This window comes from Acytostelium subglobosum, assembly GCF_000787575.1.
Source record: "Acytostelium subglobosum LB1 DNA, scaffold: scaffold6, whole genome shotgun sequence".
In the NCBI taxonomy this organism is placed as follows: domain Eukaryota; phylum Evosea; class Eumycetozoa; order Acytosteliales; family Acytosteliaceae; genus Acytostelium; species Acytostelium subglobosum.
This window is the reverse complement of record NW_012236532.1, coordinates 1,084,289-1,109,745: the sequence shown is the minus strand read 5'-3', so window position 1 is coordinate 1,109,745 and position 25,457 is coordinate 1,084,289. Positions and strand designations below refer to the sequence as shown.

The window sequence follows — 25,457 nt, the reverse complement described above, 5'->3', positions numbered from 1 at the left end:
AGAGCATTAAGCATGCTTTATTACATGTAATAACTTGTGAATGGTTGATTGCATGATTGAATGAATGAATGAATCCGCGCAAGACTGATTCTTTTCATTCACGCAACGCCACTCATTGGCGGCGCACTCACTTGCGCACAGGAAGACCCATGAAGAAGGATCGTGCCAATTTGCCAGGGTTGTAGATAGCAATCACGTCTTGAAGCATGTTGGTAGTATGTGTAAAGAGGCTGCTAAAGTAGGTGGGCTCAATGTTGAGGTAGGCGTAGGTGATCTCGAGTTGTGTGGACACACGCAACAGTGGCGACGATGTAGACGAGCTAAGACTCTGGTTGCGACGATGTCCCGCTCCACTACCGCCCTTGGGCGACAACATATCTTGTTGTTGTTGTTGCTGTTGATGCAGTTGCAACAAGTTCTGTGGCAGTGGAAGTGTGGCGCTCTGATTCCTCTGATGGGTCACTGTTGGAGTGATGAGAGTCGTGGTCGTGGCCATAGTCGGGAGCGGTGATGTTGGATTGGTGAGTTGCTTCCCTATCGTCGTCGTCTGCAGGGGGGATGTTGGGAGTGATGAGTTTGGCAACTCCTTCTTGAATGTTGATGTTGTTGTTGTGGATGTTGATGATGAGGTCGAAGCCAGGGCTGAAGTTGTGGATGGCGATGAAGAGTCATTGTTGACTGTGAATGTCACGCCGTGTGGTAGGGACTTGGAATCGACCAGATAGATCACAATGCCAAACAATGGGAATGACTTGATCAGATGAAGTAATAATGAAAACATTGATAGTAGCACAGCCAGGCCAGCCTTGAACATTGCAAAGAAGTAATAATAGATGGACGTCGTTGGGAACAAGAAGAAGATCAATGTGAACAAGAGTGTGCCCAACAACAGCTGATATTGATCAAAGTCGCAGCTATCAGTTCTCTTTCGAAGTGGATTATACTTGACACCTGATTGATTGATCGAGTTAGTAAGTAACTTGATTGATGGGATGTCCGGACCATATATACCTCTGAACAGATTCCAAAGTGACTTGAGTAGGACTAGTTGAAGTAGATAGAACCTGGCAGAGACACTATAGAATACACTGATATGTAATGTAAAGATGGAGAAGAGGTCGATGATAACGCTGACCAGAACAGAGATACCAAACACGCCACTCATACACACAATCTTGAGTATGATGCCTCCATGTGGAGAGAGTGTAGTAGTGATCACTGATTGATTGATGAGTTAGCATGGACGACATGATTGATCGAATGATTGAAGAACTAACTTACAATTCCACTTGTCAATGTAATAAAGGATTAGACGTCCAAAGAACTTGTCGAGGTTCTCATTCAGTTTGAAGCCGGCAGGCCAGCCCATCAGCCATAGGATGAGGTTCTTTAGGATGTCGTTGGTGATCATGTTGTTCAATCCAATGAATGCGTCCAGTACATAAGGTGCGAATCGATGTAATATATATCCCGCAACAATGCCCAACAGTATATCATTGAGTAATAGCCAACATCTATTGTAGAACCTGAGTATGTGTAATGTGAGTGATCTGGCCTGGAATCATTCCCTTTGATTGATCTTCCACTTACTCTATATATAATGATCGATCTTGATTGTTGTTCAACCAGTACTTCTTCTCGCGGAGATGATGGTACTGTTTGATCAACAGTTTGAACTCGTCGATGCGACTGTCCAGCAGACCGCCCAGGGTCGTCAGGTCTTTCAGCTTCTTGTTCTTGAAGAATGGCGCGTCCATGTTGAGTATCTTGAGAAGCAATCGCTCAAACAGCTTGAACAATATGACCAAGAGGTAGAGCGGTGCCAGTAACAATCTGAACAGTCCTCCACCATTGTTTGGCTTTGACTTCTTATTTCCACCATCGATTACTACATTGTTGTTATTGTTGTTTGTAGTTGTTGACTTGGTTGTTGATGATGATGTATCGTCTGAGGTGTTGGTCTTTCGTCGACGCCATCGAAGAATAGAACTGTTGAATAGTGATGATGAGGATGACGATGAAGATGTAGTAGCCTCATCACTTGTCGATTGAAGAGGATGTGTCAAACGGTACATCTTAACCTTCTCCCCAAGTATCATCTTGATGTCATTTGAGCAGTTGATCTTTAAGTAAGAGAGTGTTAGTCCAGCTATGGCCCTGATTGTCGCGCTCCATCCATCCATCACTCACCTGCTTGAAAGTCGACTCGAGGTCTGAGCCATAGGATTGCTTGGGCTTGTTGTTTGTTGACGAGGACGGCCCTGATGTGGCCGAGTTGGTGACTGGGGAGAATACTGTGTTTTGAGTCGAGGCAGCTGCAGCACGGCCTGAAGCACTGTTGGCTGTGGGTGACTGACCGCCTTTGTTCAGTGAGCTGGGCGTGAAGCTGATGGGTATTGATGTGTAGTAGTATGGTGAGGAATCGTCGTAGAGCACGATCTGCGACGAAGTCTGGAACTTGTACTCATTGCAATAGATCTTCTTGAGACATGGCACGCCGTTGCTGCTTCGCTCCATTGATATCCAAATGTCGACGTCATGTAGGTTGCTGGGCACGGGTTGGAACGTCTCGCTGACGCTGCCATCATCCCCATGTCTGCTTATCCACTCGCCCAACACTCTAGGTTGTCCAACAGGACATGTAAGCATTCGTTTATCATAACTCAACTCTCTAAGTATACCTTCAAGATCTTGTATCTATTTGAATGAGTTGAATGAGTTGAGTTCAATGTGAGTGATTGAGTTGAGTTGATTGATTGATTGAGTTGAATATACATACAGGTACATCAGATATGATGTCAACAACACATGCGACGAAACTTCTGGTGTTCCATCCGATCAAGTAGCCAGACTTCATATCATTACATCTTATGGGCCAGAAGATCTTGCTATAAGGCTTTGGCGCCGATGATGTATAATGTGGCTTCCACATCCCACTTTCTTCTCTCTACTTGTTATGATGATGTATATATATAATCTGCTTGTTGTCTATCTATCTATCTATCTAATGTTGTTGTATATGTATATGTTTGAGATGTTGTTTGAGATGTTGATGATGATCAATGATTCATTGATTCGTTGTTCGGGTCGTCATCAACAATGAATGAATGAAATTGTTTCACACGAGCCAAAGTGGATACTTCAATTGAATGATGAGTCAGCTGACCAATTATACCGGTCCAATCAATCATGTAGGGTAGTACCTTCGGAAGTCCAATAACCAAGGTCACTAACCTCAAGAGTTGACCCAATAATCAATCAATCTATCCCAACATCCCACAATCTCCAACCCCCAACACACATTACTAACTACCTCAACAACTTAGAGAGGTTGTACCATTGAATTCATCACACAAAGGATCATCATAAGATAGTTAGTAATATATAGAGATAGATAGATAGAGATAATGGTAGACTACGATAAAGAACCATCATTGAATGTATTAGATGGTAAACAATCCAGTAATAATACTGTATATTCTAATGAGATGCATGGATATGAAGGACAATCAAATGAACCTCTGAAACCAGATGAACCATTATTGCTCAGACTTCAAAAGAAGTTCACCATACCTCCAAAGCCCAAGACCATACTAGAAGGTGCAAAGAGAGACTATATGTTGGTTGGAGGTATGTAAATTATTAAGCCATATCCAGGAATGAATGATTGAATGATGCTAACAACCTTCGGAACTTGGACTTTTAGGTATCTGTTTGACAGTGACAATGTTGTCATTGGGTGTCTGGAATCATGTCAAGGGTGGAAGTGCAATAACTACAACTAGATTCCTTAGAGCTAGAATATGGGCACAAGCTACAACTGTTGCCTTGATGGGTTTCTATGCCTTTAACTATCAAAAGACATTGGATGATGAGACCAGGAAGAACCAAAAGGTCGTGTTGAACTGAGAGACCAGAGATAGAGATAGAAAGAGGATCTATAAATGTACAATTTATTTACAACAACAAGTAAACTTATATACTTGTCAATGTATAAGAGATGTCAACAGAATATGTCTGGCTCGTGCTGATGATATTCGTTGTGATGCAGCCATTAGATTGATAAGGTCCGGTCGATTGAGATGTAATTGATTGATGCTATCAATGTACTCTTGTTCTCTGTTTGTAACCTGTGTCGATAGATTGATCAAAAGCTGACATTCTAGATTGGATGTTGCAGATTCTTCTTCTTCAACGTCATCATCATCATCATCATCCCTACTCTCTCCATCAGAGTTGAATGACATATCATCATCTGCCTCATCATCATCTTCATTTATATCAGCACCATCATTCTCATTATTAACATTTGATTCATAGAGATTGAAACTCTCATCATCTTCATCCTCATCATTGTGTTCTTGCTCTTCTGCGCCAATATCAGCAACAACATCACTGACATTGTCATCTGCCATCAAGTCATTGTTGTTGTCATTGTTGTTGATGTTGAGTTGTTGGTCATGTTGTTGTTGTTGTTGTTCATTGTCATTGTCAATGTCATTGTTGTCTTGAAGATCCATAACTCTTTGAACATTGAAGAGATAGAATGACTTTAACACTGACCTCATTCATTCACTTGAACCCTGACACCAACACACACAACAGCATCGCCCCATTTTTACCAATTTTGGAATACAGATGAACTACTCCATTTGGTCTATTACTCAATTTGGATGGATTCAATTACATGTTTATCACAACCCCATTGGCCCAGGGACCGACTACTACCACCACCACTACCAACATCCTCTCTCTCTCTTTCTGTTCTAAGTTGTTGTTGTTGTTGTTGTAGAAGGATATGGAATGAGAATGAAGTTGTTTGATTGTCAAGAGAGAGAGTGATATACTTATTTACTCAAACTCAACAACTTATATATATATTATATGTATACATATATTATGTATTTATGTATGTATGTAATATAATAATAATATTGATTAAACAAATAATACATAAATGTGTCTAAAGGGAGAACTATGTGTGTGATTTAGTTTTACAACCTTGCCCTTCATCTCCAATACAAGTGTTTCGTCGATTGTGGTTCACTCTCCCTGACACTAGCACCACACACTCACTTACACACACAGCCCAATGTTCAACACCACGTACCACCTTAAAGGCAGGCTGGACGGGAGGCTGGGAGTCAGACTCATTCATGAGCTCCTACATCTTTAAACACACACATTAGACAGGCAGACAGACAGACACCTTCACCAACCCACTCACACTACCTTTAACACATACACATAATACAAACATTATGGAGTCCAAGGGCTTACTTACTTCCTTTGGCAATGCTATTGTTAGTGTTGTTGCTGTTCCTTTCAGGAAGTGTGAATGAATGACAGAACATCTTCACTTCTCACTCATTCACTCATTCATTCATTCATTGTCTCACTACTACTACTACTCTTTACTCAATTGTACATACACATATAACTAAACAAACATAATCAATACCAATCCAAATCAAACTCAAACTCAAACTCAAACTCCAATTCCATCCAAACTCTCATAAATAGTTTCCTAATCTTTCAAACACAATCAATCCATCTGCACCTGCTTCATAGAGTTGATATGCTGCAAAAACGACCAATCGATAAATGTAGGTTATATCTATTCCACAACCAATCTGATAACAATGACAATCAAAGATTCAATCATTCATAGATGGAAGTGTTCGTTTGTATATATGTTATTATGTAGATGTAAATATTCAGTTGGACCAACAACAACAACCAATTCTTTGAACTAACTGGTCCCATCGTGGATGGACCAGTGGAGCCAATATTATTGCCATTTACATCAATGGGCATTGTGCTCAATGTATTAATTTGGTCCTAGGACAGACAAAAGACAAATGGACGAACTGATTGGATGGATTGATGGGCCACCAACTGCCATGATGATGATGATACAAACAGATGTTAGATTGCCAGATACAGAGTCTTCGATACCAACATCATACATCCATCAATCACCAACCCCAAACACATACACTACACACACAAGATAATTGATCAAAGCCCATTGCATCGTAACCTTATTGTGACACTGTAATCATTGAATGGCGTTGTCGATAAGTGATCGATGCATCACATCACACAAAAGCCCAATAACCAACGTCAATTTCACGACGGCAATGACAACAATAGCACTGGCCGCTGGCCAAAGCTTAGCCAACCACCACCACACATATCAACAAACTCCAACTCAAGGGACTGATGTAATTCCATTCAACATGTGGAGTACACATACTTCTTGATTCATACACATAATAACACTTACACAGTCATACATTTCGATACGTACGACACCCCACCACGCATCGAGACACACCACAGTGATCAGCCGCACTCACCCACCCACTCGTTGGAATACATATACATGTACATCGTCCATGTCATCGTCACATTCATTCATACATACATTCATACAACAAACACAACGTCAACTACCACCGCTTCATCCTCTGCCACTTATGTGTGATAATGCTTCGTTGGGATGACAGTCAGTGCTCAGAGGGAGGAGGGAGTGAGCCGGGAGTGTGTGGTTATCTCTAGGTATCCGACACACCCTGGCGAACAACTTCCTTCTTAAAACACAGACATGTCGTTAGTTTAACTTGGGGGCTTCCACACGGGCTGCCTGCCTGCCAGCTTCAACTACAGCTAGTCTGTGTTCGTGTCCAATTCCATTGGATTCAAATAACTTATTATTGCCACCTCAATTACCATTGACATTTATCACCATTATTTATTTCGATAGAACTATATTATAATATTACATTAACATTTACCTTTTTTTTTGTACTACTACTACCACCTTCCTTCACTTCACTTTCAACTCTTTGTGTGTACCAATACTATTACCTTTCAAACTCCTACTCTTACTCATACTCATACTTCCAAACCAACCCAAACTTAAATACATATCTTAAAGAATATTCCAGGAGCATGATAAAACAATAGAAGAAAGAAATACATATACACAATCAAAATAGCAATCATATATATATATACAATATACAACATACAATGAATTTCTCCAATGAAAGAAGGGATGTCCCTCAACAAAAGGATTCCAACAGATCATCATCGTTTATGAACTTTACAAACATTCCACAGCAGTCAACTCAGTTCCCACCACATCAACTCCTCCAGCAGCAGCAACAACAACAACAAGCCAACTACGCGCCACCCAAATTCCAATACACCAAACCAGCAGAGCCAATTGCCAAGAGCACACCACGATTTCCCTCTGCCTTCCCCAGCACCAGCAGCAGTACAAGCTTCACCAGCTCAAGCTTCGACAGCTTCAGATATGTAAATAATGAACCATCCAGCGCCAAACTGAACAACTATGACATTCCACATCCACTGGCGTTCTTCAAGCAGCCAATGTATCAATCACCAGATGTTACATGCTCGCCCATGGACGTGTCCTACTTTTCCCCATCCTCTGCGCCATCCTCGTCGTCCATGACCAGGACCATCTCCAACCAACAACTTTTCTTCCAACCATCCTCCGATGTGATGTACCAGTCACGGTCAATCGTCAACTTGTTGACCTTCTTCCCAGAGGAGATCCTGATAACCATCCTCTCGCATCTCAACGTATCCGACCTCCACAACTGTATTTACGTTTGCAAGAACCTTAGAAGACTGTGTGAGGACGAGTTCATCTTCAAGAACATTTGTCAATTCAACTATCCATGCCTGAACAGATACGTCAAACCACCTTTTGAATCTACTTGGAGGAGATATTATAATCAAAGAAAGGTAAGATTATCCAATACATTAGTTAAACATCATCAATCTAAATTAATCAATCAAACAAATTATAGACATCATTCTTGGTACTTGGAGGTCCAGTTGCACAGTCATCCTGTATGGATGATATCTGTTCCAAGCTGAGGGCTGCTGGAATTGATCATGTGGACAGCTTCTACACTCAAAAGAGGATTCCAACATTGGAGGAACTGCAGAAATACTCTGGTGTACTTATCTACAGTTACAATTCATCTGCCTTTTTGGACGGTCAGCTGATGGGTGATGTGATGGCAGACTATGTCGACAATGGAGGCGGTGTGGTGGTCACTGTGTTCACCAACTGCAACAACCTGCGCAATGGTTTCTTAAAGGGACGATTCTTTGAACAGAACTATCATCCCATTAATCCCGCCAGACAACATGACACCAATGGCAAGAAGCCATTGTCACTGGGCAAGGTGGTCATCCCCGACCATCCCATCATGAACGATGTCAAGTCTCTGGAAGGCGGCCGATCATCATTCTTTTGTCCAGGCTCACTGCATCCAGACGCCACACTCGTTGCCGAGTGGTCCAACAACGTGCCACTGATAGCCGAGTTGCCAAAGAACAAAGGCAAGGTGGTGGCGCTCAACTTCTTCCCACCCAGCAGCGATACTGGTGACGGACGTTTCTGGTCGTCGTCAACCGACGGCGCCGTGATGATGGCCAATGCTCTGGCCTACGTCGGGAGGAGCGCAGCATTGAAGAAGCATAAGCAGATGATCGAGGGTGCCTCGTACTTCAACGACCGAGTCAAGGATGGAGAGGGAGCCAACAGGTTTCTACACGACAAGGATGTATGCTCCCAGCGCAAGGGAAGTCCCAAGGAGAAGAAGCATCACAAGTTTCTTGGGAAGCGAATTCCATTATTATTTAAGCTCTTCTCTAAGAGACTGACACCTATTTAATTAAATATATAGAACTTATATATATCCATATCCTTTGATTGATTGATTGGTGTGATGTTGTTTATTTATTACATTTGTTTCAATCATCTGATGAATCGTCGTCATCGTCATCAAAGTCCTCCTCTTGAATCAGTACATATTCTCTGGTACTGGATGCAAATCTGATGTGATCCTTTGAGCGTAGCTCAACAAAGACACATGTCTCTATCTTCTTATCGTTCAATATAGTTCCATTGGTACTGTCCAAGTCTATTATATATGGTCTAAAAGTTGGAAACATAAATATTAGTAAGTCACATGACTTATTGATTGATCAGGTGATCGATCACGTTATTCCAAATTGATCACGTGACTAAGAATACTTACTTGATGACTTGTTGTTTCCTGTCATCGTCATCATTGTTGCTCTTCTTTCTGACGAGACGATGGACGATTACAGCATGTTGGGACGAGCAGGAGGGATGCTCAGATGGGATGTCACATAGGGTTCTGTCACGACCAATCAGGAACGACTTCTTCTTGTGTAGGTAGTAGGGATCGAGTGACTTGCCATCCTTGAATGGGTAGAGTATCCAATTGTCGTGTGGGATCTTGGCCTCGGGAGGCTCCTGCCACTTCATCACCTTGCCATCGCTTGTCCTTGCCACCTGGTCAGTCTTTAGAACGCCCGATGGTTTGAAGTCTGGCTTCTCCTTCTCCTTCCTCTCCTTCTTCTCGCCATTGCCATTGCCATTTCCATTGTCCTTCTTGCCATATTCGCCTTCGTCATCATCTCTGTCCTGATGTCTCCTGTCCTTCCTTCCATTGTCAATGGTCTGCAGCTCCCTAAGTCTCTTATTATCCTCATCTCTCTCTCTTGTCCTATCATCGCTGCTATCTCTCTTTCTGTCTCTACTACCTCCACTACCTCTGACATCTCTATCTGTTGCGCCGCCACCTTTTATATTATCTCTATCCCTTGTATCTCTTACAGGGCCACCACCACCATTCTTATCCTTCTCTACCTCTCTCTCCTTGTCCCTTGGCCTCTCTCTATTATCTCTATTATCTCTATCCCTATATCTATTATCTCTATTATCTCTATTATCTCTATTATCTCTACTGTCTCTGTTATCTCTGTTATCTCTATGTCTGTCTCGGGCGGGATCGCGAGTGCCATCCTTTTCCTGATTATATGTTTGAACAGAATCGTCTTGATCCCATCTCTTACTTCTGCCTCCAGCAGCTGGAGGAGGTGATTGCTGTTTGAAATGATTATCAGACATCATGATTGATTGTATTGATTGATTACGCCAGATATATATATATAGGTATATTTATAACAAAGTAATAATGATGGATGTAATAAATGAACAAACACACAAACAAGTACTTGAACTCTTCAAACACATAATAATTAATGTGATTGCGGGTGAGTAGAATTGAAGTTGTGTTTCTCCAATGCATCACTAACATACACTCCCCCACAATCCCCCGCGGCTCGCACGATACCAATCAGATGATCGTTTACAAATCTTGATCATAAGATCTATGACCATGACAGAGATCATAAATCAATTTATTGATGTATTATATATATAATTATTGAGATATTGGTTGATCACCATTATCTCAATAGGAACGAGCGAGCAAGTAATGGTTTGATGTGTGCCCCAGTGGTCGGTTCGCCAAGGCTTGATTGTTGTAATGAAATGAAAGAATATGTACTTATTGATGATGAAAGATTAGCGGTCCTTGCATACCAGATTGATGCAACCTCTAATACACTCCATTGATGTTGTGCCATAAGAGATCCTCTCGCCGTCAACTGCCAGAATGCCCTCTTTCTTGTTGATAAGGCCTGGCTCTAGAATGATTGCCTTGACCTTGTACAGATCAATGAAAGGACTGTGAATGTGCTTGCCTGTCTCGGCGTCGGTGAGGATCGATATCAATGCCGCCTTGGATATCTTGGGGCTGTGCTTAATGACGACCATCTCGATGAAGCCGTCCGAGTAATGAGCGGATGGCGAGGCGATAAAGTCAGATGAGAGATGTGTTACGGTGCTGGCAATGAATCCAATAAAGTCGCCCTCGATTGTCTTCCACTCCTCGCTCAACGTCGACTGTTGCAATGGGTTGTCCGATGGCACCTTTGGCTGGGGCACAACGATCTCGCGTGTGGCCACCTTTGGTGACGAAGGCACCGACGACTGCGAGTAGGACAGTGGCGACGATGAGGTGGATGATGAGAGGTTAAGTGGTTTGACGGGGGCTGCTGTTGTGTCGTCGCCATTGATCGATTGTGAAAGTGACGCCGGCGATGGTGTGCTCGACGAGAGTGATGATGCAGTCAGATCGGCAGACGACGATTGAATAGTCCATTGTGTGTCCGAGCTGCCCTTGAGTATCTGTCCGCTGCGGTTGATGCCTGTGCTGTCCTTCAAGATGCCGTTGCTGCCCTTGAGGCTGTCGGTCGAGTTGGAGAGAATGTTGTTGATGGTCTGCGCACTATCGACACTGCGGCAGATCTCGCAGGTTGGTCCACACTTGGGGATCTTGCTCAGCTCGCTCTTGGGCTGGTCGAGTGCGGGCAGATACTTGATCTTGCCCTGGTATACTCGCAGGTTCATGATACGAAGGAAGGCGCCAAGGTGAAGTCTGATGGGACCAAGTGCACGGAATCGCTCAGACTCAATGTCCACGTCCGATACGAGTCCCCATGTGAGTGATAGAATCGAGGCCCACTTTTGAGCGCCCTGTTGCACGATTGAAATGTCGAGAGGTCTGGCACAGCCGCGGACACATGCCAGAGCCGACGACATTGAGTCGGCCAGGCCCAGCGAGCATGCGATACCATTGCCTGTGCCGGCGGGGATCAGACATAATCTGATGTTCTTGGCCTGCATCCAATCATCGCGTGCCAGCAGACCATTGATAAACTCGTGGAACAATCCGTCGCCACTGATAAAGGCGATTGTGTCGTACTTTTCGTAGTTGAACTTGTATCCAATCTGCTTGGCGTGGTCAGGGCCTTTGGTCGTGGTCTTCTTGACAAACATCTTGGCATCGTTCTTGAGCAATTGCTCGATGTTCTTGTATATGGTCTCGGCCATTCGCTTGCCACTCTTTGGATTCAGGATGACCCTGACACGTCTGTTCTGAGGTGGGCCACCAGGCATGCGATCGAGAACATGCTGCTGGATGGCCGATGTGAACTTCTTGGAGTCGAGTGGTGACTCAAAGTCGAGCAAGTAGTCCTTGCGCTTACGCACCTCCTTGTTCTTGTCGGTGGAGACGTTGATGCATGCGTGCAGAATGACGCGGTTGGGGAAGGCAGCTTCGGAGGCCTCGTCAAAGCCCGTGATCGTTTCGGTGTTCAAGTACTTTGAGTAGTTCGCACGCTCCTTCTGTTTGAATATAAGTGCCGCTTGCTTTAGCAGCAGAGTGAACTGTCTTGACTTGAATGTAAAGTCGATCTCCAATAATGTATTCATTTCGTCCACTTCCTTTATCCAGTCGGCATTACTACCAGCTGTTTCGAATTGTATATCTTCCATCCCTTAGTATTAATACTACTTCTTCTTCTTCTGCTGCTCTGTCTGTCTGTCTGTTGTTTGTGTAGTTGTTGAAGTTTGTTTGTTTGTTTGTTTGTTTTATAATACAATGTTAATATATAAACAATTAAGATAATATATTATGTTTTATATTATATGTGATTGTATGTATATATATGTGTTTAAACGATTAAAAGAGATAGATAGGATTATGGATGGATTGGATTGAAAGAGATAGATAGAGTGGTTGAGAGAGAGAGAAGAGTGTGTTGAGTGAATGTTAGTCGTGTGCGCGACAAGTGTGTGAAGGGAGTTGGAAATGGAACACAGGAGAATAGAATGAACCACCAACCAAAACAGTTGTCATCCACAACAGCAACAACCAAACAACCCTTCACACCAACAAACACACACACAATATTATATCAAGATTGTTTTGTAGAAAGAAGTTGAACTAACGTTTGCGTCATATCAACATTGTTGTTATTATTGTTGTTTGCTTATTCTTTGTTTGTTCAAACATACACACACAAACACATCATAATATATATATTACTTACATAAGGCTAAACAGATAATCTACATAAAGTGACTGACTTACTAATACCGTTTGTTATGAAAGTGGTCTTGTTTTTGGTTTCGGCATTGGATCACTCTTTTGCAACAACAATAATATCTTTTTGCATTTCATCATCGATTTACCAATATGGTCATCTGACTGATTAATATAAATATATATAAAACAAGATACACAACTTGTAAAAATCTTTATAATGTAATAATAATCAACAACAATACCAACAAATGTTCAGAACATTACTCTCAAAATAGCGTTTCAATGTCATAAATGTTCATCCAATGAGTAAAAGCTATCTGGATTCATCCCAATGGATGATAGGCCATGTTTTTAATTAAAATACGTTAGGCCTCCACTTTGGGCCTTTTGTGTTGTTTGTGGGGGCACCTCAAGCACATCACACATGCGCAAGCGTCCGTTCGATACAACACAATTTAATTAAGCATGACACTCCTGTCATGTTTAATTAAGAATCTTCATCATATCATACATACAAATTATAATGATGTCTAATACTACCTCAAAAAGTGAGACATATTTATTTGTTCATGGATGTTGGAATGGAAAGTGGTGCTGGGATCTAGCCTCCAACCTACTACAACGCAGAGGTCATAAGGTGCATTCCATCACTTTGCCAGGATGTGCTGAATACAATGCCCAAGCAACACGTGATACAAACCTCAGTGTTCACGTTCAAAGTGTCATTGACTACATTACCACCAACGATCTGAAGGATATCACATTACTTGGTCACAGCTATGGTGGGGTTGTGATCAGTGGTGTTGCCGATCAATGCGCCAGCAGGATCAAGACACTAGTGTTCATCGACTCGTGGGTCTGCGTGGAGGGCCAGTCCTGCACCGACCTGATCCCGCCCGAGTTCAAACAACAGTTCATCGACAAGGCCAATGCCTACTCCCCAGCAGGCTGTCTGCTTCCATTCCCTGGCATCTTCTTCTTTGGCCTCACAGACAAGGTCATCGTCAGCTACGCAGAGGCCATGTGCACGCCACATCCACTGTTCACACTACTCGAGCCCGTACACTACAAGAATGGTGGATACAATGCCGTAGCCAAGAAGTTCTACATTGAGTGTACCACCACTTGGGATGCCTATCCACTACTAGAAGTTGCCAAGAAGAATGCCAGAGACAACAACTTTGAATTCCTGTCCATCGAATGTACACATTGCCCGCATCTCGAGAAACCTGTCGAGTTTGTCAATCTCTTGGGTGACATTGCCAACAAAGTCAACGGCACAGCCTAACTTTAATGCACATTAAGTGAAGGAATACTGATTGAGTTATTGTAGTAATAAACAATCTTCATGAATGTAAGTTATTTTATCCATGTAGGGCCGGTTAGGGTGAGGCTTGGGGGGTGGAATCATTCCTGTTTGATTGGGGGATTGATGGGACGAACTTCATCAAGAAACAAAGACCCATTCAAACCATCCATCCTGATTTTTCCATGGACCTTGAGTCCTCAATGACGACCCACCACACCTGATCGATCACACAATTCTTTCATATTTGATTAACAACAAATATAAACATATACAATATACTAGAACAGAGATGGCATCAAGAGGTCAAACAGAGACATCAAAGCTAAAGGCTAATATTGAGGAGCAGTTGAACAGACTGCTGTCACAACTACAGGATCTGGAGGAGATGAGATCTGATCTCTCGGCAGAGGAGTATGAGGAGGGCAAGAAGGACACATTGGAGCAGATGAAGGAGTTTGAGCTGTCGCTCAAGAAGATGATGACTGGCAACATGACATTGGTGTCTGAGCTGGGCAGCGTTCAGTTGGCCATTCAAGCCGCCGTCTCCAACGCCTTCAAGACACCAGAGGTCATCAAGCTGTTTGCCAAGAACGATCAAGGCCAGCTGAGGAACAAGCTTACTACCCTTCAGGTATGTCATATTGATGTTGTTGATGATGATGATATTGACGCGATATACTCATTCATTCATTCATTCAATCAATCATTCATTCATCATTCACAGAGAGATGTCAAGCTTAGCAAAATACCAAAGGACGACTTTATCGATCAGACTATAGAGATTCTTGTTGCCTTGAAGAAGCTAGGTGCAACTGTAAGTCACTCGCTTGATCACTTCTCTGCGTTCAATCAATCACGACCTTGCATGTTCATTGTACTTATAACAATCAATCAAACAAACAATACATAGTTGTTGGCAGAGGAAGAGAGCTTTTTGGAGCAACACAAGACAAGATCAATGGCTGACTTTGAGAAGGCATCTTCAAGCATTGGTATGTTGATGTTGGACTGGGTGGTGTGCATCGTGCTTGGCTCGATTGTTGGCGTCAATGTCCCTAGGTCGGGGATGTGTGTATAGACGCTGGGATGTCCAACCTTACTAACTCCATGCTCTCTCTCCCCATCAACAATCAATCAATCAAACATTCTATGCCCAATGAATCTATGAATGAATCAATAATGAATGAATGAATGAATGAACAGCCCAAGGAACACAAGATAACCTTTTGTCAAAGGCTGCTACTCAGATCCAAAGCGCCCAGAAGTAAGAAGAACAACATGATCTTGTTGTTCCCGACCACCGGCCCATCCATAGACCTCGCAAGCCGAGGCCGCAACATACTTACTACTCATTATCTCACGCCTTTGCGGCCTCGTTCCATCATGTTATTCCCATAAACCAATGTTGCAAGTCCGACATGGCCATCTTTGGCTATGTCCAAGTGTACATAACTTCGTACCAGGTCAAAGGCCATGACATGCCTTGCCTTACATATCCTCACATGACATGTCCACATGCTTCCTATCCTTCCATCGATGTACGAAACGTTGCCGTCATGTCGGAAACATCATCATGCCCTCCCAGTTTGGACATTTGCTGCCAAGTCCCAATTGCCGATGAGTGAATCGACCTCCTGCGCGAGACGACTTTGCTCGCCCTAAATGTGGCCATGTGAGTGTGTTCCCAGTTTGGATGGGACGCTCGCCCCTGCCCTACCAGTAGCCTTTCCTGACCTTGGACCATATCCATACACGAACCTGTTGGTTGGTCAGCGAGTCGCGGCTCTTGTATTTCATGGTTGAATGTGTGTGGTCCACATTTAGACTTAGATTCTCATTAATGCATGCTCATTCATGAATCATGATGGATAGATTGATGGATCTGGAGATGTATGTATTGAGTTGATCTTTGAAGCCCACGTGACCACACGCATGCCAACCATTGACCTTTTCAATATCACCTTTGCGTCACTGTAACCCCGAGAATTTGATCAATCCATCAAAGCGAACCACGAGCATTGATGAGTGTGTGTGGATCGACCAACATGTTCAGTGAATCAAGCAAAAGGGTCGGCCACACTCATAAACTGACACACAAGGTCAAACAAAACAATCAAACAGATACAACCGGCACTTAAAAGGCCTTTATGGATTGATGTTTATGGGGCTGACACGAACACCTTATCGCTGAAGCATGCCCATCACTGCCATAATGCCCACACCACACTCATCCAAACATATTGACGGGTACACACATATCAACGGGCACACAACTCACGTCCATGGGAACTTATGTTAGTTGCTGTTGATGATCTCAGAGAGTGTTCCAACAAGGGCTGTTGTTGTTGTTCCCATGGAGCCGGCCATCCCGTGTTATTCGCATGACCTTGCATTGTCTTGCATTGGACCAGTCAGTGTTGATGCGACTTGTTGGCGTGTTTTATCCTTTGTTGTTGTTACTTTGAGTTCAAACTCCTACCAACCTACCTACCTGCTTGGCTCACTCCTCACTCTTTCAATCCAATCCAATCCATTCCAATTCATACACACACAAAGAAGTGCCAATCAAACAATCTTCCTTCTTCCTTTCCTTATTCCTTTCCATCTTAACAATTGTTCGACCATACCAACTCACTCACACCGACACCTGCACATATATCTGCAAATGAGATATAACTTCCTCATTGCCACATTGGCACTATTATTTGCCTTTGGACTTTCTTCGACCAATGCCATTAATCCATTGACCAGCAGTGAGCGTATGTACTTTGCTCAATTGATTTAATGATTGATCATGTGATCGCATGATTTACTAATTCGACCACCCCATCCCAATAGTCACAGCAATCAGGTGGCTTATCTCACAATACCAACTCGATTGGGATGGATATGCCACACCAGCGACATGTAATATCATAGCACTTGGCTCCAAGAACAAACTAGAATGCACCGTCTCAAACACCCGATATACTGTGTCATCAATGTAAATTATCAATCATATCAATCAATCAAAAATATAATATAGTCTAACAATCAATCGATCAATCATGTGACTCACAGTAATATTACTGATGCTGGATCCGCCTCTCAGGACCAAGGTTTTCCTGACCAGAGTTTAACAGCACTGCAGTTTCCAAATATGGCCTATTTGACCATTCGCACTACAAACTATGCAGCAAAGAACCAATCCATTCAAATTATTGACTTGCTTGACAATATTATAAATTCCAAGTTACGATCACTCGAGTATGTATTCCAAGATAACTCCATAATGATCATTCAATTAACTCCAACTTATTCTTCACTCAAGGATTACTGGACCATCCCAGATCATGGTCGTTGACCCTTCTTGGCCCAAGTACCTTAACAGCACTTTAGCCTATCTGTATGTGATTCAATCAATCAATCAAATTCGACCTCAATAATTAACCATTGGCATTGGAATTAAATTATAGCACTTTAACCAATCTCCAATTGGGATCGAATCTGCCAATCAAATTCCCAAGCTTGTATGAATTGACAGTTACTGGTATTACCTTTGCCAATCCTGCCAACAGCGTGTCATTTCCATTGTCATCATACTCTTCCATCCACAGGATGTATGTAGTCCAAGTTAGACCAGTCGACAATAATAATCTAACAACTCTCTCTCCCTCCCAATCACCTAACTAGTATTTTGGAATACCCAGCAGACACATCCACGACAACTCTTTCATGTAATTCATTAACCTTCCCCAATATTTTATCAATGTAAGTTATAGTTGTTGATATTGGATATATATCCATCCATGTTGTATGGTACACTAACCTCTTTCTCCTCCAACCTCCGCCCCTACACATGGAAATAGCCAAATCTCAACACACAAGGCCATAACTTTGAATGTTGCCAACAACTGGATTGAAAAGTATGCACATCCTTCATTCACTCCATAACTTAATCACTCACTCACCTACTCACTCCTTCATTCAATCAATAATATCTATAGTGTGTTCCTTGACTCAATGAATGCCACATCGGCCTTAAGCATCTCGCCAGCCACCGTTTATCTAAGATCTTTGTAAGTTTCCAAAATGATTGATCATTGACCAATATAACTGTCCACTTACTCATTTATTCAATCAATCAATCAATACATCAATCATTCCATCCTTACAGGAGTGTCAGGAATGCTGTAGTAAGTCCAGCAAACCTCACCAAGTTTGTTAATTTAAACTCAGTGTATGTTGTTGATCAATCAATGTGGACATCGATGGAAAGTCATTTTAACATCTCTCCTCCCCATCACCAGGTCATTCGTAGCAGTTACCATGCCAACTGATTTCCCACCACTCAACCAACTGTATGTTTGAAAACAGCCTGTCATCAATCACATCCACTAACCAATCACCTCCTTATCCACAGATCACTCAACACTTGTGGTTTGACTTCTTTCCCTCCAAAGAAATGGCTTGCTCCTTCATCAACATTGTGGGTATCAATCTATCAATCAGTTTGGAAATCGATGGTCGCCACTCACTGACTCGCTCAATACCTCGCCAACTCTAGATATTTGGACAAGAATAATATTAATGGAGTATTGTATGATTATGGATCATTGGTATCAAAGCTATCTGTTGATGATAATGCATTGGTTCGTGATCCACTACCACAATCAGTATGTCAATTGTCATACTTTAGTGCTTTGAACACTGCCATAACCACTGTACCCGATTGCCTCAAGTGCTATTGGGGTCAAACCAGCAATAGACTACCAACACAAACTAAACCAGATGTTAGTTTTACTTGCAGTATGTATACAAACAACCTCGTCATGGATGGGGAGGCACTAACTTTGACATGCCAAACACACTAGATGTCTCACTCAACCAAACCCTCTATTTTGTTAGGGACTTTGATCCCATCCAGATCTCTGGTACCAACCTTGGATATGGATTGGATACCTCTGACAATCTAACAATGATCATTCCCAACACTCTATTCGAGTAAGTCCATGTTTGATTGAATGAGTGGATTGAGTGAGCAACTGGAACTAATCAATCAATCAATCAATTATAGATTCACTCCATCTAATCAGTCTGGAACTACAACTATATCATTCTCAAAGTCCAAGGGTTACAACAAACAGATCACATGGATGACTGATGGTGAGTCATATCCCAATCATTCAATCAACAAATTGACCAACCAATCAATTACTAACAGACTCTTACTCACATACCAGCCACATTCTTTGATGACTATTACTCATATGGAGAGTTTGTATTTGGTATAGGAATATTAACATTGTCTGGTGATTTTAATCTGCCAGAGTCATATTACAATGTAACATTTGGTGCCAACTCCCCTTGTGTTGATATCGTCATCACTTCATCCTACCTCGAATGCAAGGTACTCAATCATACAGCAACATGGTCCAGTCCAGCCCTTGTAACAGTAAACAGTCCACTAAAGTCCCTCCTTGGTGTGATCAACCTTTATGGTATGTATCAAAAATCAAAACTCAAAACTCAAACTCAATATTCAAACTCAGGACTCAAACTCACCACACACATGAATCAGTTACATCAAGTGTTGATTCTTCACCAGACTTGACTACAAATGGTGGCGATATCAATCTGTTTGGAAACTATGGTGTGCCAAAACCTGGAGTGAAGGTGTCCATCAACCAAAGTCCATGTACAGTCAAAGGCTACAACGGAACATGGATTCTTTGCAATGTCAATGGCAAGCTTGATCCAGGTCCCTGCAGGATCAATGTAACAATCAATGGATTCAAATATTCCACCAACAAGTTGCGTGTTGGTAAGTACCCCTCTGGAATCATTCCACCCCTCACACATCTACTAACTCAATCAATCAATCAATCAATGTCAATGTAGTCAACGCAACAGACCCTCCCAACTTGTGTGGATCACTACCATATTGCTCTGGAAATGGATCATGTATTAATGGAGCATGTGAGTGCTTCACTGGATATGCTGGCGACTTGTGTAATGACTTGCTTCAATCGAATATTACGATCCAGCCTAATCCAACATCACCAGGTTCAACGATATTGTCCAACTCATCGAGCTTCAACTTCAACATTGCCAGCATTCAAGAATTGGATGCATCGCGTACCGTGATCAACGAGCTCGTCACGTCTGGTTGGCAGTTCAACACTTCGATCAATGGCTCGCTTACAACATATCGCTACGAGCTCAATGTCAACATCACGACGGCCAACGCATCGCGCAATGACTCGCTGCTGGTGGTCGTGCTGCTTGAGTCGTCGACAGAAGAGCGAACAGTGCCCTTTGCTGGCCAGACGTACAAGTACCCACCCAACTCGTTAAAGATGACGATCGAGGTGCTGGGCTGGGCGTACGCGTCAACGCTCAACACGCTGCGCGTCGTGATGATGACCGACTCGAGTGGCGTGCAGATCGATCACTGCGGCCAGACGCAGCAGGCCGGCTACATCACGGACAACGATTCGGACTTTAGGTACCTCAAGGTAGTCAAGGACGGCGTGGTGTTCTTTGGCCGCTTCCTGCCGTTCGCCATGGCCGACGGACGTCCAAGCAGCTCTCTCAACGAGGTGATCAACGTCACGTCCACACTGTCATTCATTGGACTCAACCTGCCGCAATGTCGTCGCTGCATCATTGATCCAGACTTCTCGGTGTTGATCGACTCGCAAAAGGGAGGATCATGTGGTGTCCAAACTGAAAAGGTGTGGCTAATTGCCACCATCGCGTCCATTGGTGGCGCGGTCCTCATTGCAGCCGTCGTCATCATCGTACTCCTTGTCAAGCGCAACAAGAAGAACAAAGAAATGAAGGTGGCAATGTCCAGCAAACTTCAAGAAATGAACTGATCAGGGTCCATCACCCCACCCTCCCATGTCCCGATCAATGGACACACCCCTGGTCCCCAAGACCCAGCCGAACTAATAAAGTGTACTTTATAAAGGACAAAGTGGTCTTGCACCCTTATCCTTACCCTTAACTTTCATTGGACTTTATTATCCATCAATTATCCATACCAATCAAATGTTCATTGATTACCAATCATTAATGCATATGACACACTGATTACTCTAATAATAGTTACCCACATGTATACTAACCCACACACACACACACACACACACATAATGATTCAACTTATAAACATACACACACATATATATCTAAATTAATTGATCAATAACAACGATTGATCAATCACAACACACACACAGGATAAATCGAAAAAAAATAATAAAAAGTTTGATGTGTTGGAGAGTGTGTGAGTACGTCCAATCACTCGACTCCCATCAACAACAAACAAACACACACACACAAACACATATCTCACTTAGGAGTACTTATTCATTCATTAACTAAATATACATATATATACTTCTTCTTCTTCTTCTTCTTATTCATACATATATATATTTAAAAGCAACAACATATATATCTTGTTGTTATAATAACATTCATTATTTATTTATTGTACAACCATTCATTCAAACATTCACTCACTCAACAATCAATCAATCATTGTTTATCAATCATTCATTCAATCAATAATAGTAATAATAATAATAACATTGATGCAGAGTTAGCAAAGGATAGAAACACACAAAGAAAGAAGGAAGAAACGAAAGAACGAACAAACGAAAGATATAGAATAGAGAGAGACACTCGCTAGATCAGCGTAGGGTTCAAAGATGGGCAATAGTGTTGGTGTCAGCAGAACACCACCAGAGCTATCGGACATCTTGTTGCCCCATCAACATCAGCCTCAGCATCAGCATCAACATCAACATCATGATGTCCAAGCAACGAGCAGCACTGTGCCTCTAGCAGTTGGCACAATGCCAATGCCAATGCCCATGCCAATGCCAGTGCCATTGAGTGTAGGTGGCGCTGCGGCCAGCAGTGTTACCAACAACTTGAGTGGCGGCAGTAGTAATAATGCGAGTGGCGTAGGAGTCGCCGGAAGTGGATGCGTGGGTGGAGTGAGCACATTGGTCGTCTCACCAAAGATCACGACGACAACTACAACGACGACGACAACGACTACGACTACGACTACATCAACATCATCGTCGTTGCCAGATGGGACGAGGAGCAGGAGTAGCAGCAGCAGTAGTAGCACGACATCTTGCGTCAAATCAAATGTCAATGCTACACAGTCGCCGGCGACACTGCCCATCACGACGACGCCAGTCGTCGAGCTCTTCACCTCCTATTTATTCATGTGGCGTGCGCATCACGGCGACAGTCTGAGCGCCATCAACTCCACCAACACCACCACAATCGCCAGCCCCGCCGTGCTCATCCAATACGACGCCATCGATCTTAATCACTTTGACGAGTTTAGCGCCAACGATTGCTACATCGTACTACATCTCATCAACAATGAGCGAGTCAAACAACTCAAACAAACAGATACACAACAACAGCAACAGCAACAGCGCAACAGTATGGTGGACGGTATGGCTCAAATACAGTTGGGCATGCATCATGGGGTCGACGTGAGGAGTCGGAGCAGCAGTATATGTAGCACGACGAGCAACTGTACGAGCATAGGCAGTGGCAGCACGAGCAACCTCGAGAACATATCATTGAATGCCATGGTACATTCGGCGCAGGCCGAGCTGACTCCCAGGGGTCTGCTCTATCCCGCCGGTCTACACACAAGTTTCGAATCCCTAGCTCATGGCGACGCGTCGCAAGACCGAGGGGTAAGTTCCTTTGTTTCCGCGTGGACGGTGGACGTGGAAGTGGCGTAGGACAGATGACTAACTAGCCCCATCCCTCTCTCTAGGCCTCCTATGATATATACATATGGAATGGAAAGAATGCCACGCCATTGACCAAGGCGCTATCCTTTACCAAGGGATTAGAACTGGCCAAGGCGATGAAGTTGGGCGACGACTTTGCCCTTCAGCGACACGAACTTGAGGATGACGAGACGGAAGACGCGCCACAACCTCAACAGCAACAACAACCTCAAGCGTATTGGCGTGTACCTCGAACATGCTCACTCTTTGTACAAAGACTATTCTTGACGCCCTCGACATCATCTTCACATCTGATTGACTCGAGCACGCTCTCCTCAAGCCTGATCGAGGAGAAGTTAGTATCGAGCATCTTTGCACCACTGTCGTCCTTCTTTATCGACGACCTTAACATGACTGGCACCACCACCGCCATGGACCGCGCTACCAAGGCCGACGTGGACAGCATGCATCTCTACCGACAGATAATCTACAAGAACTTCCCCAACAAGCCACTCATGCTGCAGCATCAGCAGCAGCAGCAGCAACAGCCATCAATAACAATGATGTCGTTTGGCAAATCGATTCACTCTTTGTTGTTCAGCAACCTTGACAAGATGGACAGCAGTAACATTACATCATCATCATTATCAACTACATCAACATCAACATCATCAACTTATAACAATCCCCGATATGAAGTACTTCGCAAACTATCACATTCAATCACAGCACAGTCATCTTCTCTGTCGCCTCGCGGTCGTTCAGTGTCATCGCCCGCCAAGCCATCAATCCCAAAGCTTCAAATGCACAAGATCAAGAGCTTGACGATGCCGATCACGACGAGCCAAGTGCACCAGCTGGACATGACAAAGGTGGCATCCAACAACCTATCTCCAGCGGCTGCCGCTGCATCGAGCGCAACCTCGTCGACGTCAACCACGGCGAGCAGCATCGCAGCCACTTCGAAGAAGCCCAGCAACAAGTTCGTGCCACTGCTCAACTTTAACAACAAACAGAACTCACTCTCATCGATACCATGCCTCAACATATCGGCCATGACGTTGCCAATGAGCAAGCAGCCTGGTGGCGCACTACGCGTGCCAAACCTCACAAGCAAGCTGGCCACGACGGCAGCCGAGGGCAATGTCTCTCCGCCACAGACGCCACACTTTCACACGTTCACACAGCGCGAGCTCATCGACCACTTTGAGCCAGTGCTCAGCAAGATCACCGACACCATCTACCTGGGCAGCCGAATCCCGGCGGCCAACAGCAAGCTGCTCAAAGAGACTGGCATCACGCACGTGCTCAACTGCGCGGGCATGGTGTGCACCAACCACTTCCCCGCCGACTTTGTCTACAAGACGCTGTTCATCAGCGATGGCAACGGCGAGGACATCACCTGCCTCTTCTACGAGGTACTGGACTTTGTGGAGGACGCCATCGAGCGTGGCGGCCGCGTCTACGTGCACTGCCACCAGGGAATCTCGCGAAGCTCCGCCTTTGTCATCCTGTGCCTGATGCACAAGTACGACTGGGACTTCAAGGCGGCGCACGAGTTCACCAAGGAGCGACGCTACATCTCCAACCCGAACCCGGGCTTCACCGGCCAGTTGATGTACTGGAAGAAGTACCACCGCGATCCCATCAAGAACAAGAAGCTGTACCGCATGGTGCAGATGCTGGGCAACGTCACCGTGCCCAAGGCCGTACCAAACATGTCTTACATGTCGCTGGACGCGCGCTGCTGCTTCATACTCAAGGTGGAGGACGCCATCTACCTGTGGGTGGGCGAGCAGTGTTTGGGCACCCTGGGTGAGGCCTACGTCGAAGCGGCACGCAACGCCATCCAACGCCTGCAAAAGTATGAAGGCGGTTCAAACAACATCCGCGAGCTGAAGCAGGGCCAGGAAGACATGGAGTTCTGGCGCCAGCTGGGTGGCCAGGGCGCCACATCGATTGGATTTGTCGGCGACTACGACAAGGAGATCTCGCAGATGATGCAACAGCAGCTCAACAATCTTCAGCAACAACAACAGCAACAGCAACAGCCCGCAGCCGGCACGGCCGGCGCGGCCAACTCGAGCAGCAGTGTAAATAGTTTAACAGGCAGCACATCATGCCAGCGATCCTACCTCTACCGACTCCTGGACGATGGGTCGTGGGACGAGTACGGCGTGTTTGACTGCGAGGATCTGGTCGACGACGGCCTCTTTGTGCTGCGGTCCAAGAATGAGAACAGACTGTACGTGTGGATTGGCAAGAGCTGTCTCCACGCTCAGCAGTATGTTGCCAACAGTGGAGTTGGCGCCGAGTCCAGTCTGGAGGAGGTTGGCGTGCGCATGGCCAATCATTTCCTGCATGATAATGCGCTGGAGTCGACCTTTGCCGTCACTGTCATCACCAGTTCCAGCCAAGAGACTGACGACTTCCTAGACAACTTCTAAGTGGACCCATCATAAACAACTTGGAAGAACGAACAAATATATATATATTATACTATTATATAACTTAGGTACAATCATTCGTTCATTCATTCATTCATTCGTTCGTTCGTTAGGGTATGGACACACT

The 25,457-nt window shown here is 44.0% G+C and overlaps 12 protein-coding genes across 12 annotated transcripts; 7 read left to right on the top strand and 5 right to left on the bottom strand.

Moving 5' to 3' along the window:
• Positions 1-353: 353 nt before the first annotated feature.
• SAMD00019534_037850 (hypothetical protein) lies at positions 354-2,947 on the bottom strand (the record flags this gene model as incomplete). Its single annotated transcript, XM_012904677.1, has 7 exons — positions 354-547; positions 679-951; positions 1,012-1,218; positions 1,282-1,526; positions 1,591-1,943; positions 2,185-2,697; positions 2,780-2,947. Coding segments are annotated over 7 exons (1,953 nt in total), but the record flags the coding sequence as incomplete, so codon positions are not given.
• Positions 2,948-3,479: 532 nt separating this feature from the next.
• SAMD00019534_037840 (hypothetical protein) lies at positions 3,480-3,909 on the top strand (the record flags this gene model as incomplete). Its single annotated transcript, XM_012904676.1, has 2 exons — positions 3,480-3,630; positions 3,707-3,909. Coding segments are annotated over 2 exons (354 nt in total), but the record flags the coding sequence as incomplete, so codon positions are not given.
• Positions 3,910-3,986: 77 nt separating this feature from the next.
• On the bottom strand, positions 3,987-4,520 carry SAMD00019534_037830 (hypothetical protein; the record flags this gene model as incomplete). The annotated part of the gene is made up of 1 exon (XM_012904675.1): positions 3,987-4,520. One exon carries the CDS (start codon positions 4,518-4,520, stop codon positions 3,987-3,989), a length of 534 nt encoding a protein of 177 aa, XP_012760129.1.
• Positions 4,521-7,104: 2,584 nt separating this feature from the next.
• Positions 7,105-8,723, top strand: SAMD00019534_037820 (hypothetical protein; the record flags this gene model as incomplete). The annotated part of the gene is made up of 2 exons (XM_012904674.1): positions 7,105-7,782; positions 7,848-8,723. 2 exons carry the CDS (start codon positions 7,105-7,107, stop codon positions 8,721-8,723), a joined length of 1,554 nt encoding a protein of 517 aa, XP_012760128.1.
• A 79-nt stretch (positions 8,724-8,802) lies between these two features.
• On the bottom strand, positions 8,803-9,991 carry SAMD00019534_037810 (hypothetical protein; the record flags this gene model as incomplete). Its single annotated transcript, XM_012904673.1, has 2 exons — positions 8,803-8,986; positions 9,090-9,991. 2 exons carry the CDS (start codon positions 9,989-9,991, stop codon positions 8,803-8,805), a joined length of 1,086 nt encoding a protein of 361 aa, XP_012760127.1.
• Positions 9,992-10,447: 456 nt separating this feature from the next.
• SAMD00019534_037800 (hypothetical protein) lies at positions 10,448-12,199 on the bottom strand (the record flags this gene model as incomplete). The annotated part of the gene is made up of 1 exon (XM_012904672.1): positions 10,448-12,199. One exon carries the CDS (start codon positions 12,197-12,199, stop codon positions 10,448-10,450), a length of 1,752 nt encoding a protein of 583 aa, XP_012760126.1.
• Positions 12,200-13,341: 1,142 nt separating this feature from the next.
• SAMD00019534_037790 (hypothetical protein) lies at positions 13,342-14,103 on the top strand (the record flags this gene model as incomplete). Its single annotated transcript, XM_012904671.1, has 1 exon — positions 13,342-14,103. One exon carries the CDS (start codon positions 13,342-13,344, stop codon positions 14,101-14,103), a length of 762 nt encoding a protein of 253 aa, XP_012760125.1.
• Positions 14,104-14,509: 406 nt separating this feature from the next.
• SAMD00019534_037780 (hypothetical protein) lies at positions 14,510-15,389 on the top strand (the record flags this gene model as incomplete). Its single annotated transcript, XM_012904670.1, has 4 exons — positions 14,510-14,755; positions 14,849-14,938; positions 15,035-15,116; positions 15,328-15,389. Coding segments are annotated over 4 exons (480 nt in total), but the record flags the coding sequence as incomplete, so codon positions are not given.
• A 1,400-nt stretch (positions 15,390-16,789) lies between these two features.
• SAMD00019534_037770 (hypothetical protein) lies at positions 16,790-18,474 on the top strand (the record flags this gene model as incomplete). Its single annotated transcript, XM_012904669.1, has 10 exons — positions 16,790-16,883; positions 16,963-17,107; positions 17,185-17,370; positions 17,435-17,509; positions 17,580-17,723; positions 17,797-17,874; positions 17,973-18,029; positions 18,111-18,182; positions 18,281-18,343; positions 18,414-18,474. 10 exons carry the CDS (start codon positions 16,790-16,792, stop codon positions 18,472-18,474), a joined length of 975 nt encoding a protein of 324 aa, XP_012760123.1.
• A 487-nt stretch (positions 18,475-18,961) lies between these two features.
• On the top strand, positions 18,962-20,984 carry SAMD00019534_037760 (hypothetical protein; the record flags this gene model as incomplete). The annotated part of the gene is made up of 5 exons (XM_012904668.1): positions 18,962-19,107; positions 19,181-19,269; positions 19,347-19,604; positions 19,685-19,927; positions 20,005-20,984. 5 exons carry the CDS (start codon positions 18,962-18,964, stop codon positions 20,982-20,984), a joined length of 1,716 nt encoding a protein of 571 aa, XP_012760122.1.
• Positions 20,985-21,922: 938 nt separating this feature from the next.
• SAMD00019534_037750 (hypothetical protein) lies at positions 21,923-22,312 on the bottom strand (the record flags this gene model as incomplete). Its single annotated transcript, XM_012904667.1, has 1 exon — positions 21,923-22,312. One exon carries the CDS (start codon positions 22,310-22,312, stop codon positions 21,923-21,925), a length of 390 nt encoding a protein of 129 aa, XP_012760121.1.
• Positions 22,313-22,355: 43 nt separating this feature from the next.
• Positions 22,356-25,330, top strand: SAMD00019534_037740 (hypothetical protein; the record flags this gene model as incomplete). The annotated part of the gene is made up of 2 exons (XM_012904666.1): positions 22,356-22,844; positions 22,928-25,330. The coding sequence occupies 2 exons, from the start codon at positions 22,356-22,358 to the stop codon at positions 25,328-25,330; spliced, it is 2,892 nt and encodes a 963-aa protein (XP_012760120.1).
• Between the last annotated feature and the right edge of the window lie 127 nt (positions 25,331-25,457).